Source organism: Cebidichthys violaceus, unplaced genomic scaffold, assembly GCF_023349555.1.
Source record: "Cebidichthys violaceus isolate CVI_PGR_0920_01 unplaced genomic scaffold, fCebVio1.0.p SCAF_9, whole genome shotgun sequence".
Classification (NCBI taxonomy): Eukaryota; Metazoa; Chordata; class Actinopteri; order Perciformes; family Stichaeidae; genus Cebidichthys; species Cebidichthys violaceus.
The window spans coordinates 13,034,646-13,049,200 of record NW_027176975.1 but is presented as its reverse complement, the minus strand read 5'-3'; the positions used below and the strand labels follow the sequence as shown (position 1 = coordinate 13,049,200).

The following is a 14,555-nucleotide window of genomic DNA, read 5'->3' as shown; positions in this document are numbered from 1 at the left end:
GACCATTTAAAGGTACACATGTTTATGATGTAGGCTTTTATTGCACAGAAAGTAATCAGGACAAATATTTTTGAGAAAGACATGCAAATGAGTAACAGGCTTTTCATGGTACCCAGGGTAAACGCAGGGTTACTTCTAGAAAACTACACAGATAATTTTGATAACACAAACAATGGGTGAGGTCAGGTCGGAGAAGGCTTAAGTGTTAAAGCTGTGTTTTCTTGAGAAACGCTGCTCACCACACAGATTAACCTTGTTTCTAAATCCTGACCTTAAACAAAACCTCTTGGGACCCCAATACTGAAGCTTCAGGGTATTAATTGCAGAATCTTTGTTTTTGTTTAATTAGCTGGTTTCTCTACTGCCACATTTCTGCTGCTGAGTGTTGAAGCCAATGCAGACGTTCCTCAGGATTTAGTTGTAATGGCTGCTACTGTCAGTGACTTTATGGATGTTGATGGGAAAGACTTCCAGTTTCTCTAGAAATACCACCCATGCTGCAAGTAAAGCTACAGATCAATGGAAAATCTCCCTGAAAGCAAGTGTTTGCATGCAGCTATAGTGTCTGTGAGCACTTCAGTGTAGGGCAGGGAGATCAAACAATCAAGAAAATGTTCTCAATGAAAATGTCCACAAAATATTTGCTTGACTTTGACATGTAATGTCTTCTCCATAATGATTGCAAAAGGGGGAAAAGGTAACTAATACAAATCTGGTCACAAACAACTGTAGATAGAACGTTATTATTGTTCAATACATATTTTGATGATCAGTACTGAGGGTGAGTAAGTGGAAGGGTAAGCGAGTGAGAGCCTCCTTGTCCGGGGCCTTTTGGTAATGAGGCTCCAGGGAGATAAATCCTTATGAGACCTGACAGGGTGCCACATTCCTGTGCTGAGAGTCCTAGCAGCCCCCCCCCCCCCCCCCCCCCCCCCCCCCCCACACACACACACACACACACACACACACACACACACACACACACACACACACACACACACACACACACTAAACTCAGCTCTCTAGGGCACTGCTTTATAGACTTCTGTTGTTCCCAGACAAAGCCTTATGCCCATTACAGTTCACTCATCTGCCCTTTTTAAAACATTCCCATGCATTTGATTGAAGCCATCATCTCTTCTGGCTGTCGTAATAATTACAGAAGCACTTTTTCTGACAGCTAAATACCCTAATTTGTTTTTTTTCTGCCTGCAAATACCACCATAATATTTTATGGGCATATGATTAACAGGAAGTTGTTGCGGTGTGGGGCCGAGGGTCCAAGCCATGCTATCACGGCCCTTATCAAATATGTTACAAGCTGTTGACTTCCTCTTACTAGCTTCACTGTCAAGCTACCGAGTGAGACTACACAGAGATCTGATTAACTGTTTATGTCAGCAGAATTAAACTGTTGTTTGAACTCAGCGTCCCGCTCTCTTTGGCGGGCTGGAAGCCGTCTGTGTGCTCTGTGCTCGTATTTTCACAGCCATTCCTAAAATGGAGAGGGAGGGAGGGAGGGTGCGGGTGGGGGCTTGAGAGGATGAAATATTGGCTGAGGCCCACTCGGCTCTGTGCAGAAGACGAAAGCAAAAAGAGAGGGGAGAAGAAAAGCCCGCTAGAGTGAGTTGACTGAGTTCATTCGCAGTGTTGGCAGCGAGCCACCGACTCGCCTGTGGGTGTCTGTAACAGTGCCATTGCATGTGTTCAGCCTCTCGTCTGGAAAGGCCCCATTCGCCTCAGAGTTTATGTCAAAAGCTCCTTCATTGTTTTGGCCCTCTCATCTTGATTCAGGTTTTTTTTGTCCTCTGCAGATCTTGTGACTGCCTTCAGACTTGTTTTTTGTCCCTCTCAGGGGAATCTCTCTCTGACTGGACAGTCCTCAAAGAGAGGAGGATGACTTATCTCACACTCCCTTTGTCTCGCTGGCCTTTTTTCTTTTTTTCTGCCTTTTGCTGAGCATATTTGCATGCAATGTCAATTCATGAATTCTCTTCATCTAGTATTTCACTATAGCAGTGAGGTCTGCTCAAGGACTTCAGCTCCTCCCTTTGTGTGTTGCGTTTATCCAGGTCTGTGTGCACCAGTTCCTTGGAACGTTTTCGGGCCACAGTTCAGACTACCTGACACAAAGAGAAAGTCTCTGGCTGGTGTTAGAATTTCGGTAGTGTTTTCCTATCTCGTGGCCTCTCTGAGCCTATGTTTACAGAGCTCCTCTGTTCCTTAAAGCCAGAGCCATGTTCAGCCTCTCGTAATGGAGCCCTCTGCCTAATCAAGTGACCCTTTGTGTTTGTGACAGTGTGGCAGGAAGGAAGGGTAGATAGTGCCCCTCTTTGTATGGCAATAAGGAGTCAGACAACGGAGACTGGCACACTGGCACACTACTATAGCACATACTATGCCAACGATGTAGACACCGTGCAGTGATCACGTTCATGGTGCTATAAAGAGTCCTTTAGTGAACACTATGAGGAACTATGGCCACCAGCGGAGGTAGCTGACCTGGCATTAGTACCATCGAGCTAGTATTATACAGTTTATTGACCACCATTGTCTGTTTTGTATCCCGAAATCCAAAATACATATTTTTTCTCTTTACTGTAGTGCTATTAATCCCTAGAAATCATGACTTTATCTTCGGAAACTGGATCCTGATTTCTGGAAAGAGACATTTCTGTTGATAATATATTTTACTAAACAAAAGTACTACATGATGCCAATGAACTCCCCAGTTGTGCAGTTACAAGCTGACTATTGTAATGTAACAAATCATACTCATGTGGATTGAGAGATGGTTCAAAAGTATGGAATTACCTATTGTCGTTTTTCTTCTTTCTTTAAATAAAGTTTAAAGATAAAAGCAGTATAATTCAGACACAAAAATGGGTTACATTTGAAATAGTTTTGACCCCAAAAGAAGAAGAATTTAATGATTAAAATGAAAGTGTTGCATGACAGGGAAGAATAAAAAATGTTTTCTCCCAAGTTCCCTTTGATAGTGAATTTGTTTTCCAGTCCGGAAAAAGCATATGTGACCAACTGTGCAAGTGGGCTCTACATATTTTGGGTAGCCATTTTTCTTTGGGCCTTTTGCAGTCTACGTAGTGGTTAAATTGATCCAATAGTGCTAACCCTACCCAAATATCTCTCTATAGTGAAGTATTAATAGTTTTGCTAAAGCACCACACCTGTTATATTATTGTTCACTTGACAAAGAAACAGAAACCCGTTCCTATTTAAATCTCTACATATTTTGACAGGGCTGGGCGATGTGGTCAAAATCTTCTTCCACGATAGACCCATATATATATATATATATCTCACACAGTATAGCGTGTTTTCTGCTAATTCAATGATTAAATACTCTATATGAGATCACCACATGGTAAAGTCTATTTTTGTATACTCCCGTTTGAATTATATTCTTGAAAAGTACTGAGTTAGTTTGTGCTTGTTATTGTCAATTTAGACAATATAATTGTGTATCACAATATCTCAATATAATTTCATTACGGTATGACTCATTCATTCATTCATTCATTCATTCATCTTCGTCCGCTTATCCGGGATCGGGTCGCGGGGGCAACAGCTCCAGCTGGGGACCCCAAACTTCCCTTTCCCGGGCCACATCAGCCAGCTCTGACTGGGGGATCCCGAGGCGCTCCCAGGCCAGTTTGGAGATATAGTCCCTCCACCTGGTCCTGGGCCTCCCTCGGGGTCTCCTCCCAGCTGGTCGTGCCTGGAACACCTCCCTAGGGAGGCGCCCAGGTGGCATCCTCACCAGATGCCCGAACCACCTCAACTGGCTCCGTTCCACGCAAAGAAGCAGCGGCTCTACTCCGAGTCCCTCACGGATGACCGAACTTCTCACCCTATCTCTAAGGGAGATGCCAGCCACCCTCGTGAGGAAACCCATTTCGGCCGCTTGTACCCGCGATCTAATTCTTTCGGTCATGACCCAGTCCACATGACCTAGGAACGAAGATTGCCCGGTAGATAGAGAGCTTTGCCTTGCGGCTCAGCTCTCTTTTCGTCACAACGGTGCGGTAAAGCGACTGCAATACCGCCCCAGCTGCTCCGATTCTTCGGCCAATCTCACGTTTCATTGTTCCCTCACTCGCGAACAAGACCCCGAGGTACTTGAACTCCTTCACTTGGGGTAAGGACTCATTCCCTACCCGGAGTGGGCAATCCACCGGTTTCCTGCTGAGAACCATTGCCTCAGATTTAGAGGTGCTGATCCTCATCCCAACCGCTTCACACTCTGCTGCGAACCGATCCAGTGAGTGCTGGAGGTCACAGCCCGATGAAGACATCAGGACCACATCATCTGCAAAAAGCAGCGATGCAATCCTCAGCCCACCGAACTGTAAACACTCCTCCCCACGACTCCGCCTCGATATCCTGTCCATGAATACCACAAACAGGATTGGTGACAAAGCGCAGCCCTGGCGGAGGCCAACCCTCACCGGAAATGAGTCCGACTTACTACCGAGAACCCGGACACAGCTCTCGCTTTGGGCATACAGGGATTGGATGGCCCCCAGAAGTGGCCCCCTCACCCCATACTCCCGCAGCACCTCCCACAGTATCTCCCGGGGGACCCGGTCATACGCCTTCTCCAGGTCCACAAAACACATGTAGACCGGATGGGCGTATTCCCAAGCCCCCTCCAGGATCCTTGCGAGAGTGAAGAGCTGGTCCGTTGTTCCACGGCCAGGACGGAATCCGCATTGTTCTTCAATCCGAGGTTCTTCAATCCGAGGTTCGACTATCGGCCGAACCCTCCTTTCCAGCACCTTGGAGTAGACTTTACCAGGGAGGCTGAGTAGTGTGATACCTCGGTAATTGGCACACACCCTCTGGTCCCCCTTTTTGAACAGGGGAACCACCACCCCGGTCTGCCACTCCCTAGGCACCGTCCCAGACCTCCACACAATGTTGAAGAGACGTGTCATCCAAGACAGTCCCTCCACACCCAGTGCCTTCAGCATTTCTGGACGGATCTCATCAATCCCTGGGGCTTTGCCACTGTGGAGTTGTTTTGACTACCTCAGTGACTTCCACCAGGGAAATTGATGATGCTCCGCCATCAGCCTCCAGCTCTGCCTCTACAATAGAGGGTGTATTAGTCGGATTCAGGAGTTCCACAAAGTGCTCCTTCCACCGCCCGATTACCCCCTCAGTTGAAGTCAACAGAGTCCCATCCTTACTGTATACAGCTTGGATGTTTCCCCGTTTTCCCCTCCTGAGGTTCCGGATGGTTTTCCAGAAACACCTTGGTGCCGACCGAAAGTCCTTCTCCATGGCCACTCCGAACTCCTCCCACACCCGCTGCTTTGCCTCCTTCACGGCAGCGGCTGTAGCCCTTCGGGTCTGTCGGTACCTTGCAACTGCCTCAGGAGTCCTCCGGGATAACATATCCCGGAAGGCCTCTTTCTTCAGTCGGACGGCTTCCCTGACCACTGGTGTCCACCACGGTGTTCGAGGGTTACCGCCCCTTGAGGCACCTAAGACCTTGAGACCACAGCTCACCGCCGTAGCTTTGGCAATAGAAGCTTTGAACATCGTCCATTCCTGTTCGATGCCCCCAACCTCCACAGGGATGCTAGAAAAGCTCCGCCGGAGGTGTGAGTTGAAGATCTCCCGGACAGGGGCCTCCTCCAGACGTTCCCAGTTTGCCTGCACTACCCGTTTGGGCTTACCAGGTCTGTCCAGAGTTTTCCCCCACCCTCTGACCCAACTCACAACCAGATGGTGATCAGTTGACAGCTCCGCCCATCTCTTCACCCGAGTGTCCAAAACATACGGCCTCAGATCCGATGATACGATAACAAAATTGATCATCGACCTTCGTCCTAGGGTGCTCTGGTACCACGTACACTTATGAACATCCTTATGCTCGAACATGGTGTTCGTTATGGACAATCCATGACTAGCACAGAAGTCCAACAACAAACGACCGCTCGGATTTAGATCAGGGAGGCCGTTCCTCCCAATCACGCCTCTCCAGGTATCCCCATCGTTGCCCACGTGCGCGTTGAAATCCCCCAGCAGAACTATGGAGTCCCCCACTGGAGCCCCATACAGGACTCCAGTCAGGGTCTCTAAGAAGGCCGAATACTTTGAACTGTTGTTCGGTGCATATGCACAGACAACAGTCAGAATTTTCCCCCCCATAACCCGCAGGCGTAGGGAGGCGACCCTCTCGTCCACCGGGGTAAACTCCGACGCAGCGGCACTCAGCCGGGGATTTGTGAGTATCCCCACACCCGCCTGGCTCCTCACACCCTGGGCAACTCCAGAGAAGAAAAGAGTCCAACCCCTATCCACGAGTACGGTTCCAGAACCGATGCAGTGCGTAGAGGTAAGCCCCACCAGATCTAACTGGTAGCGCCCCACCTCCCGCACAAGCTCCGGCTCCTTCCCCCACAGAGAGGTGACGTTCCACGTCCCCAGAGCCAGCCTTTGCTGCCCGGGTCTGGTCCGTCGAGATCCCTGGCCTTCACTGCCACCCATGGGGCAGCGCACCCGACCCCAGCGGTTCCTCCTGTAAGTGGTGGGCCCACAGGATGGAGAGGAGGGAGGTGCCACGTTGCTGCTTTGGGCTGTGCCCGGCCGGGCTCCGTGGCAAACCCGGCCACCAGGCGCTCTCTGTTGGGCCCTCCGACTGGGCCTGGCTCCAGACGTGGGCCCCGAGCTTCCTCCAGGAAGGGTCTCCTCGACTCTTCTTCGTTCTTTCATTGGGGTTTTTGAACCATTCTTAGTCTGGCCCTTCACCTGAAACCAATTTGCCATGGGAGACCCTACCAGGAGCTCTAGGCTCCAGACAACATAGCCCTCAGGGTCATGAGGGCACTCAAACCTCTCCACCACGTTAAGGTGATGGCTCCCCGGAGAGGCGATGACGGTATGACTCCAATTATCATATTGAATTATTGCCCAGCCCTACGTTTTGATGAGAAGATTCCAGTTTATTTTACTAATTACTGGTGATTTCATTCATACAAAATAACATCTATTTTTTGACAACCCAAGCATGAAAGTCCTACATATCATCTCGGACATGTCTTTTTTTTGGATTGTGTGTTATCAAAATAATGAAGCACCTAGATTAAACATTTGATCTTGTAACAAGATCAATATATAAAACAAGCTCCCAGTGGATATCCTGTTAATGATTAATTTATTAAATAAATAATGTCAATGTGAAAGATACAAAATGAATATCTTACCACATTTCCAATTTTCTCAACATTACTTGTGTTGGTTATTAACTAAACTAACAAATATTATTTAATCTACATTCATTCTCTACAGATTACATTTAGTATTGAATCTCATTCATTGTCATCTACAATATTCATTGCATGGACTTTTTTTGGCGATGTTGTCTCATTGGTGGTGGCTTTCCCTTTCAATGTACAGAATTGTAGTACTCCTAGAATTAAATGTACACAATTGTGGTACTCCTGGAATTCAATGTACAGAATTGTAGTACTCCTAGAATTCAGTGTACAGAATTGTAGTACTCTTAGAATTCAATGTACAGAATTGTGGTACTCCTGGAATTCAATGTACAGAATTGTAGTACTCCTAGAATTCCGTGTACAGAATTGTAGTACTCCTAGAGCACTTTACTATCTTGTTGAGAACCTATATCTTTGCCTCCGTTCCTCTTGTGTGGCTCCCACAGTGCTGACACATGAGCTATGAGCGAGAGAGGCGTCATTAGTCAGAGGCTCAAAGATATGGCAGGAGTCCTAATGTCTTTTTTGGCAGGAGTCACAGGGACACATGTCATGAGTACTAGTCCACCTCTACTACTACTACTACTACTACTACTACTACTACTACTACTAATGTCTCATAATGGTGCTGTAACCAGCTGACTGGAGACGTCGTCTCAACATGGATCTTAAACCTTCAATGGGAACGAATTTTGAAGCTCCCCAGCATCGTATCCAATGTTAACCATACAGTTGCTGCTGTGTTTTGCCATGTGTGCTGTAATCTGCATGGTCACTGTAATGGGATTATGGCCTTTTCTTCTTTGCCTCTATTTTCACTCCTACCTTCCTTCCTTTTCACTACCTATGTGCAGAATAAGCCTCTCTTCCTTTAGCTTTTACAGAGGTGGTATGTTGCAATGTGCTCCACCTTAGTGCACGCCTGTTTTTACTTATATCTTCACTATTGGTCAATATATAACACACTCCTTGTAGACGAGGGAGCTCTAGTTTGCATAACGACATCTGGAGTTAAAATCTTCTGCGGGGGTCTCCGACTTATTTAATTGACAGCTAATTGGCAAATAATAATTTTGTGTCAGAAGAATGTCTGTGAATTTGATTGGATACAATTTGAACAGGTTTACAAAGTGACTTTTGTGTTATCAAATGTATTTACATATTCTTTGAACCTTTAGCGAGCCACTCAGAAACCGGTAGCAAGCTACTTTGTAGGAGACCCCTGCTCTAGTGCCTGACTCTCAAGGCCTACATCTCTATCTGTCATTAAGTTATTTGTGTTGCCTGTAAAGCCCCATTAAACTCAGAGTATTTTTGGTTTACGGGCTGGCTGCTTGACTTGGCTGGTCTCTGTCTGTGAGCCCTCAGTGTGAGGACAGTGGGCCATTCAGTAAGCAGTGAAGGAGGGGTTCAGTCTAGCAGGTGCAGGGACACTCGCTCCTTTACCGGGAGCAATGGAGGGGAGAGCAGCTGTGATGACGTTCTAATATCCGGTGCAGACAGAGGCGCACACACTTTCATCTCTAGCTACTCTGTAGGTGCTAGCCAGAAAACAGTCCCGCATAATGCATAATGTTTTATGCATTGTTCTTTGCAGGTATGAAAGCGTCCAGGGCACTTCCACAGGGGTTGCTCATCTCCAAATACTGTCTCATGTCCCATGTTTTTTTTGTTTTTTTTTCTCTACAGGTTGCTGGCTAAGCGAAACGGCCAATAATGCACGGCATCTGCTCTGCAGCCACACCCACTTCCTGCCTGTAGAGGAAGCGGCTGTGCCAGCATGTCCTCTCACCCCCAGTCTGTGCAGCCGGGCCGGAGGACGGTGGACACACGGCACCTGCCAAACCCGGCGAGTCTACCACTGCAGCTGCAACGGGCACACGCGGTAAGGGGCCTGGCACACTATGTGTTTAATGGTACCACCTGTAGTGCCTAAATGTTTTTTTCAACGTAAAACCTTTTTTTACTGGAGTTGAAGCTCTTGCTATGCCTGCTTGAATATTGGGTAAACAGGGCATTATTCTGAGCCACTGGAAAGGGCCTGACCCCAGGGGCCTCCGCTGGTGTTTTTCTCCAACAGAAACATTCCCAGGTTACAATGTTGTGCACACAGAGCTGTTCCCTCATTAGATGTTTGAGTCGACAGTCAAGGCCTTCCCCATTATTTCCGCCAAATTGTCCCTAATTATCGAGATTGCGTTCTGATACGTATTGTCAGGTGCAAAGCTGTCCGTTCTTCAAAGTAGAATTCTCTAGCTGATGTAGAAGTTCATTAAGTGGCTTACCCCCCAGGACCTCCACAGCTGCACCTGTAGTTAATCCCACCACTCCCTCTTGTAATCAGGATGAGATGAGGGTTGACTAGCTGTGTCCCACAATCCTGGACTTGCAGAGGAGCAAGTTTACAGTAGCTGCATGGGTTACCCCATATGTGTGACAAACGAATGGAAGGAGAGGGAGAAATGAGGGCAGGAGAGAAAAATGGATATTACAGAAGAAACGAGGCAGGTAATAGGAAGAAATGTTCTGTTTTCCTTAACTTGGGGTCTATTGCACCATGCTGACAACTTGTTGTGGTTTGTGTTCCAGGAAGTGGGACTGGTTGACTACCACTCCCATCATGCCAGGGACTACAGCTCCCACCTGGCCCAGCCCCATCGCCGTCGGCCCTCCTTACTGTCAGAGTTCCAGCCTGGCAATGAGAGGTAGGTGCACCGGGCTCATATATAAGGCTTATTCTCTCACAAGCAACATGTTGTCATTGTTTGAGATGGCACTTTGTTTAGATTCCTTGTGTTTTTAATTACATTGTAATTTTTAAATTACATAATTTACTAGCTGCTGTTTGTTGTATAAATGAATTTGTGCAGCAGTATTTACAGTACAAACATAGCATCATGGCATGTAAACATACACAAAATATGCCAGTTTAACATAATTTGTAGAACTTAAACTAAAGTATTGCACCATGATGTCATTATTAATCTTATTCAACATCCTCCTCTGCTGGGGATTATAGATGACATGACATATTTAGTTTCATACATTTTTTCAGATGCTAGTTGCATATTGTGGTGTTGGCTGTCCATGTCAGAACTTGAACACATGAAAATGGTAGTGTTGCCCCTTTTTAATGTATTTGTCTTAGTTGAGTTTTGATGCCTAAGGGACAAAGCATGCTCAATGGAAGTGTCATGCATGCTGCGTTTTTATGCAGTGTTATTCTGCTCAAACCTCTGTCTGTTAACCCTCCCCTAGTGTAATCTTCACATAACTGGCATCCTTAAGCCGTTTCTCCATAATGTTGTGTTAAACGGCTCCGCAGGGCAATAGAGCTTGCAGAGTTTAGTCATCTTCTATAGACCAACAGTAAGTCAGGCAGAGCATTGTATGTATAGCACTTTCCCTCTGGAGACCCAGGTCTTGTACCTACCACAGTTGTTTATTATTTATATAGCCATGCTTTTTTTTTGAGGATGAGTCTTGATGAGTACTTGTGAATAATCTATGTGCATGCCGTGAATTTTGCATGTTGCACAGATAAGTCACAATATTTTTTTTTCTCCTCACTTGATTGTCAAGGCAGATTTTCTTGCATATTTTAAAACATGCAAAAAATACAGAATTATATTGATTTTTCCTAGAAATCAGCTGGCAGATATCTGTTACATGCACCGTATGTCGGATGTGGAGTGAGTGCTGTCTTTCTAAATATGTCAGATAATTAGTGTAACCCTAGTCTGTGGAACGAAAAGGCGTTATAGCAGCAGACAGCAGATGGTAGAATAACTCTGTCACAGTGTGTGGCCGTTGCGTGTTGTGTCTGCGTCTTTAAGTATCAATCAGATGGGATTATGGTCTTCAATGTAAAGGCCAGAGCTGTGTTTCGGTCCTGTTTAACGGTTAGCATAGCCTAGCCCACAATGTGGCAATGCTGGGTCATGGGTTGATGCAGAAATACACACCACACTATGCAACTGCTACCCACCAGCTTCTGATTTGCTGACACCCTTCATTCAATCACTGGTGCTTTGGCAGTCACACTCGGCGTACAGACGGATGCCTTGTGAGACTTCTACGGTGGAGAAGTGAGGTTGCTTTTCAGTAGATAAAAAAATAACCATCATATCAGAAGGGGAGACTAGCAGTTAGCCCACATTTCTTTGTGGAGACTGTGAAATACAACGCTGGTCTTGCTGGCAGGCGTCTGTGGGTGGGGAGTCCTTTTCAGTCGAATATATCAGGCCTTCAGCATTCCTTTTAGAGGGCTTAAAACCCAGTCTGAAGCCCTCATTCTACATTCTCTTTCAGCGTCTGAATAGCGTAATGCTGGCCTTGGCAATCCTTCAATCTATGCACACCCTGCCTCCATTTGTAGCAAGCTGAGGGTTGTTCACATTCTGACAGATAATGTCAAATGGCCTTGGAAGCTGAACTAGGACGGCATTATCTCTTTCTCAGTATGGTAGATCTATGTATCCTTCGTCTCCTCTTTGACTGAAGACGAGGTGGAAATGTGAGAGTTCAGTTAATGCTCCAAATGTACCCTAATTACAGGTCAGGAAACCACAACAGTGTAATCATTGCTGAGCCACGGTGCTGGTTGTTTGTTTCATCCTCTTTACTCTAGGCAATATCTCAGTCACTCCGCCTCCTCCCATCTGTCTGAGATCACCCAAGCTACTTGACAAGGGAGTGGAGTGAATACATTTTAGAGCAAGCATAACAAGACAGAGAAACTACTTAACAGGGTTTCTTTTTCTGCCCAGAACAGCGAGTAGGCTGGAAACAAATCTGGTGCAATAATAGAAAATTAATTTGTAGCTGTGAGTATTTTTGACACTTATCTGTGAGCTTTGATTAATGTAGTCAATGCGTATTAAACTATTCTGAGGCTTCTGTTCAGACCGTAGAGTCTTTTCAAATATTTGTACAAATGGTCCTAAATAGCTATTTACTGACACAGTTTACTGACACAGCTATGTACGTTTGTTGTCCTCTTTACACCTGTTTTTTTCATTTGTAATTATTATTATTTCAATAGCCTTTTGAATTCTGAGGAGTGTAGAGTCTGTTCTGAATCACTCAAAAGCAATTATTAAATATTATTATTATTTTTTTTAAATAGCTTTCATTTATTCCAGTATCGAGCATTTAGCAGTTGTAAACATCCCTGTCTCCTGCACTTTTTTTTACCATTCGTTAACGTGGTTTTTGTTCAGCAATATAAAGAGAAAAGTGGAGGGCATTAGTTTAGACTCCACCCATTTTCCCCTCCTCTTCTGTGTGCACGTACCCAGTTTCATTCATCCCAGCTGTGGTGTAGTTCGCCCGGCTTCTCTTTCTGTTAGCCGTCCCTGCAGCGCGCACAGCTGTGGAGCCGCTCCTCTGGGGAGCACCGCAGAGATTGGGCAGCCTTCACAATAACAGGCTGCTGCTATCAACACACATGATCTCTGTTCCCTGTTGTAATGGGGCCCAAACCAGTAAATATAGTAATGGAGCTGTTGTGGGGGTGTTGTGCTATGTTGCCCGCCCCCCCCCCCCCCCCCCCCCGCGCCACACACACACACACACACACACACACACACACACACACACACACACACACCTCTACACACATCTCTTTCTCTCATCCTCCAGACAAATCCTCCCCAGGGATCAGATTATTCTGCACGCTCACAAGAGGGAGAGGGGTAAAGAAAGAGGGGGGAGGAGGGTGAAGAGAAGGAGGGGGGGGGGCTAGAGCTTGATGATGTGATTATGTAAGTGCCAACAACCCTCTATGGAGATGAGGAAGTGTGCGACTGAATGAGTGAGAAAAATGTGTTCGGGGGGGGATGATCGCACACCATCTGGGTATTAATTTTGGCACCCTATTTTTCGAGGTACTGTTTAGATAAACATCTACAATCCATCTCTTTCCTCACCACCCCATGACATCTTTTAACATGCACATTTACCCCTGCATATTACATAAGCGACATGACATATCTCCCTTGTATAAAGCTCTGGTGTAGTCAGAGGATGGTCTCGATTGTTACCCAACTAAGGCAGAGACGAGCTACATGCTCTCTGGCACATAAAGAAACCACACACTAGGCCATTGTGGGCCTGGACCAGCAATTATGGTTGTGTTTTCCCTCTTCTCTTCAGAGGCCACATCCATTTTGACACTGGCAGCAAAGTCACCGACGTTCTGGCATCTGCCTCCAGGACAGATGTGAGAAAACGGTTCCCTCAGGGAGAACAGAGAGGCATTTACATGTGGGCTAATAAAATGTCCCTAAATCTTAAGTAGCCAGTGCAGTTAACATTCAGAGGCGGTCATTTGATGACACACCAAGGGTCAATTTTACTGGTGTGCTGTAGCATGTTGCTAACCCCAATGATGAACACATGCAGAATGCGGTTTCTACTAGCGTCACACATGCAGTAAATCACGAGCAGATCACATTACAGTATGGTGCGTCCTCCTCCTCTGGTGGCTGGGGTAATTGTTAGCATTCTCAGCCAGCCAGATCAGTTTCTAGTTTTAGGGTACAGTATAGGGAGTGTCATAGCTCCTACTGCAAATCTAAAGTGTGAGTGTGTGTGTGTGTGTGTGTGTGTGTGTGTGTGTGTGTGTGTGTGTGTGTGTGTGTGCGCGTGTGTGCGTGTGCGCGTGTGTGTGTGCGTGCGTCGACTGCCCAGCAATGCCTGCAAAACCCCACACGAGCAGCTCTACCATATGCTGCTAAATTGAAAACTATTAGATTCTAGTGTTACAGTGAGTCACCATTTCCAATTTCCTTGCTTCCCGTTCTTTCCACTACCGAGTGACCCATTACATGTTCCCATTTTGCAGAAAAAATTGGTCTTTAGTGATTACTTTATGATGATTCTGTTCGAACCAAATCAAGCCAGCAGGCAGCAGTAAAAATGTAGGTCAGCCTGATCTCCGACGGTAACCGTCTCCTTGCTTAAGTACAAATGTGTCTTTGTGTGGTTAAATGTAGCCTGTAATAATGGGGTTTGATTAGGCCATCGTGTTTGAACAAAACCTGCACCAAGCCTCGTCTCTTGTGTTTCCCATTAATTACCTAGACCTCGCAGCCCGCCACAGTTTCATAACGAACCGAACATATTGTTACACTTCTCAACGGGGTGGGGTACGTGCAGTCTGCCCGGGGAGTTCAAGTTGGTGGGTCAGGGACAGCCACTCAGTGTGTGTCTGTGTGTGTGTGTGGGGACACACACACACACACACACACACACACACACACACACACACACACACACACACACACACACACACACACACAC

At 46.3% G+C, this 14,555-nt stretch overlaps 1 protein-coding gene across 4 annotated transcripts in view; it reads left to right on the top strand.

Annotated features, from left to right (window-relative positions):
* Nucleotides 1–14,555, top strand: part of ncor2 (nuclear receptor corepressor 2) — an 85,403-nt gene that overhangs the window by 11,643 nt on the left and 59,205 nt on the right. For all 4 annotated transcript variants that reach the window (XM_068703827.1, XM_068703828.1, XM_068703829.1 and 1 more), the window contains exons 2-3: nt 8,940–9,135; nt 9,840–9,955. In XM_068703827.1, coding sequence (XP_068559928.1) covers nt 9,031–9,135; nt 9,840–9,955 — 221 coding nt within the window. In that variant the 5' untranslated portion in view covers nt 8,940–9,030. The remainder of the gene's footprint in view (nt 1–8,939; nt 9,136–9,839; nt 9,956–14,555) is intronic.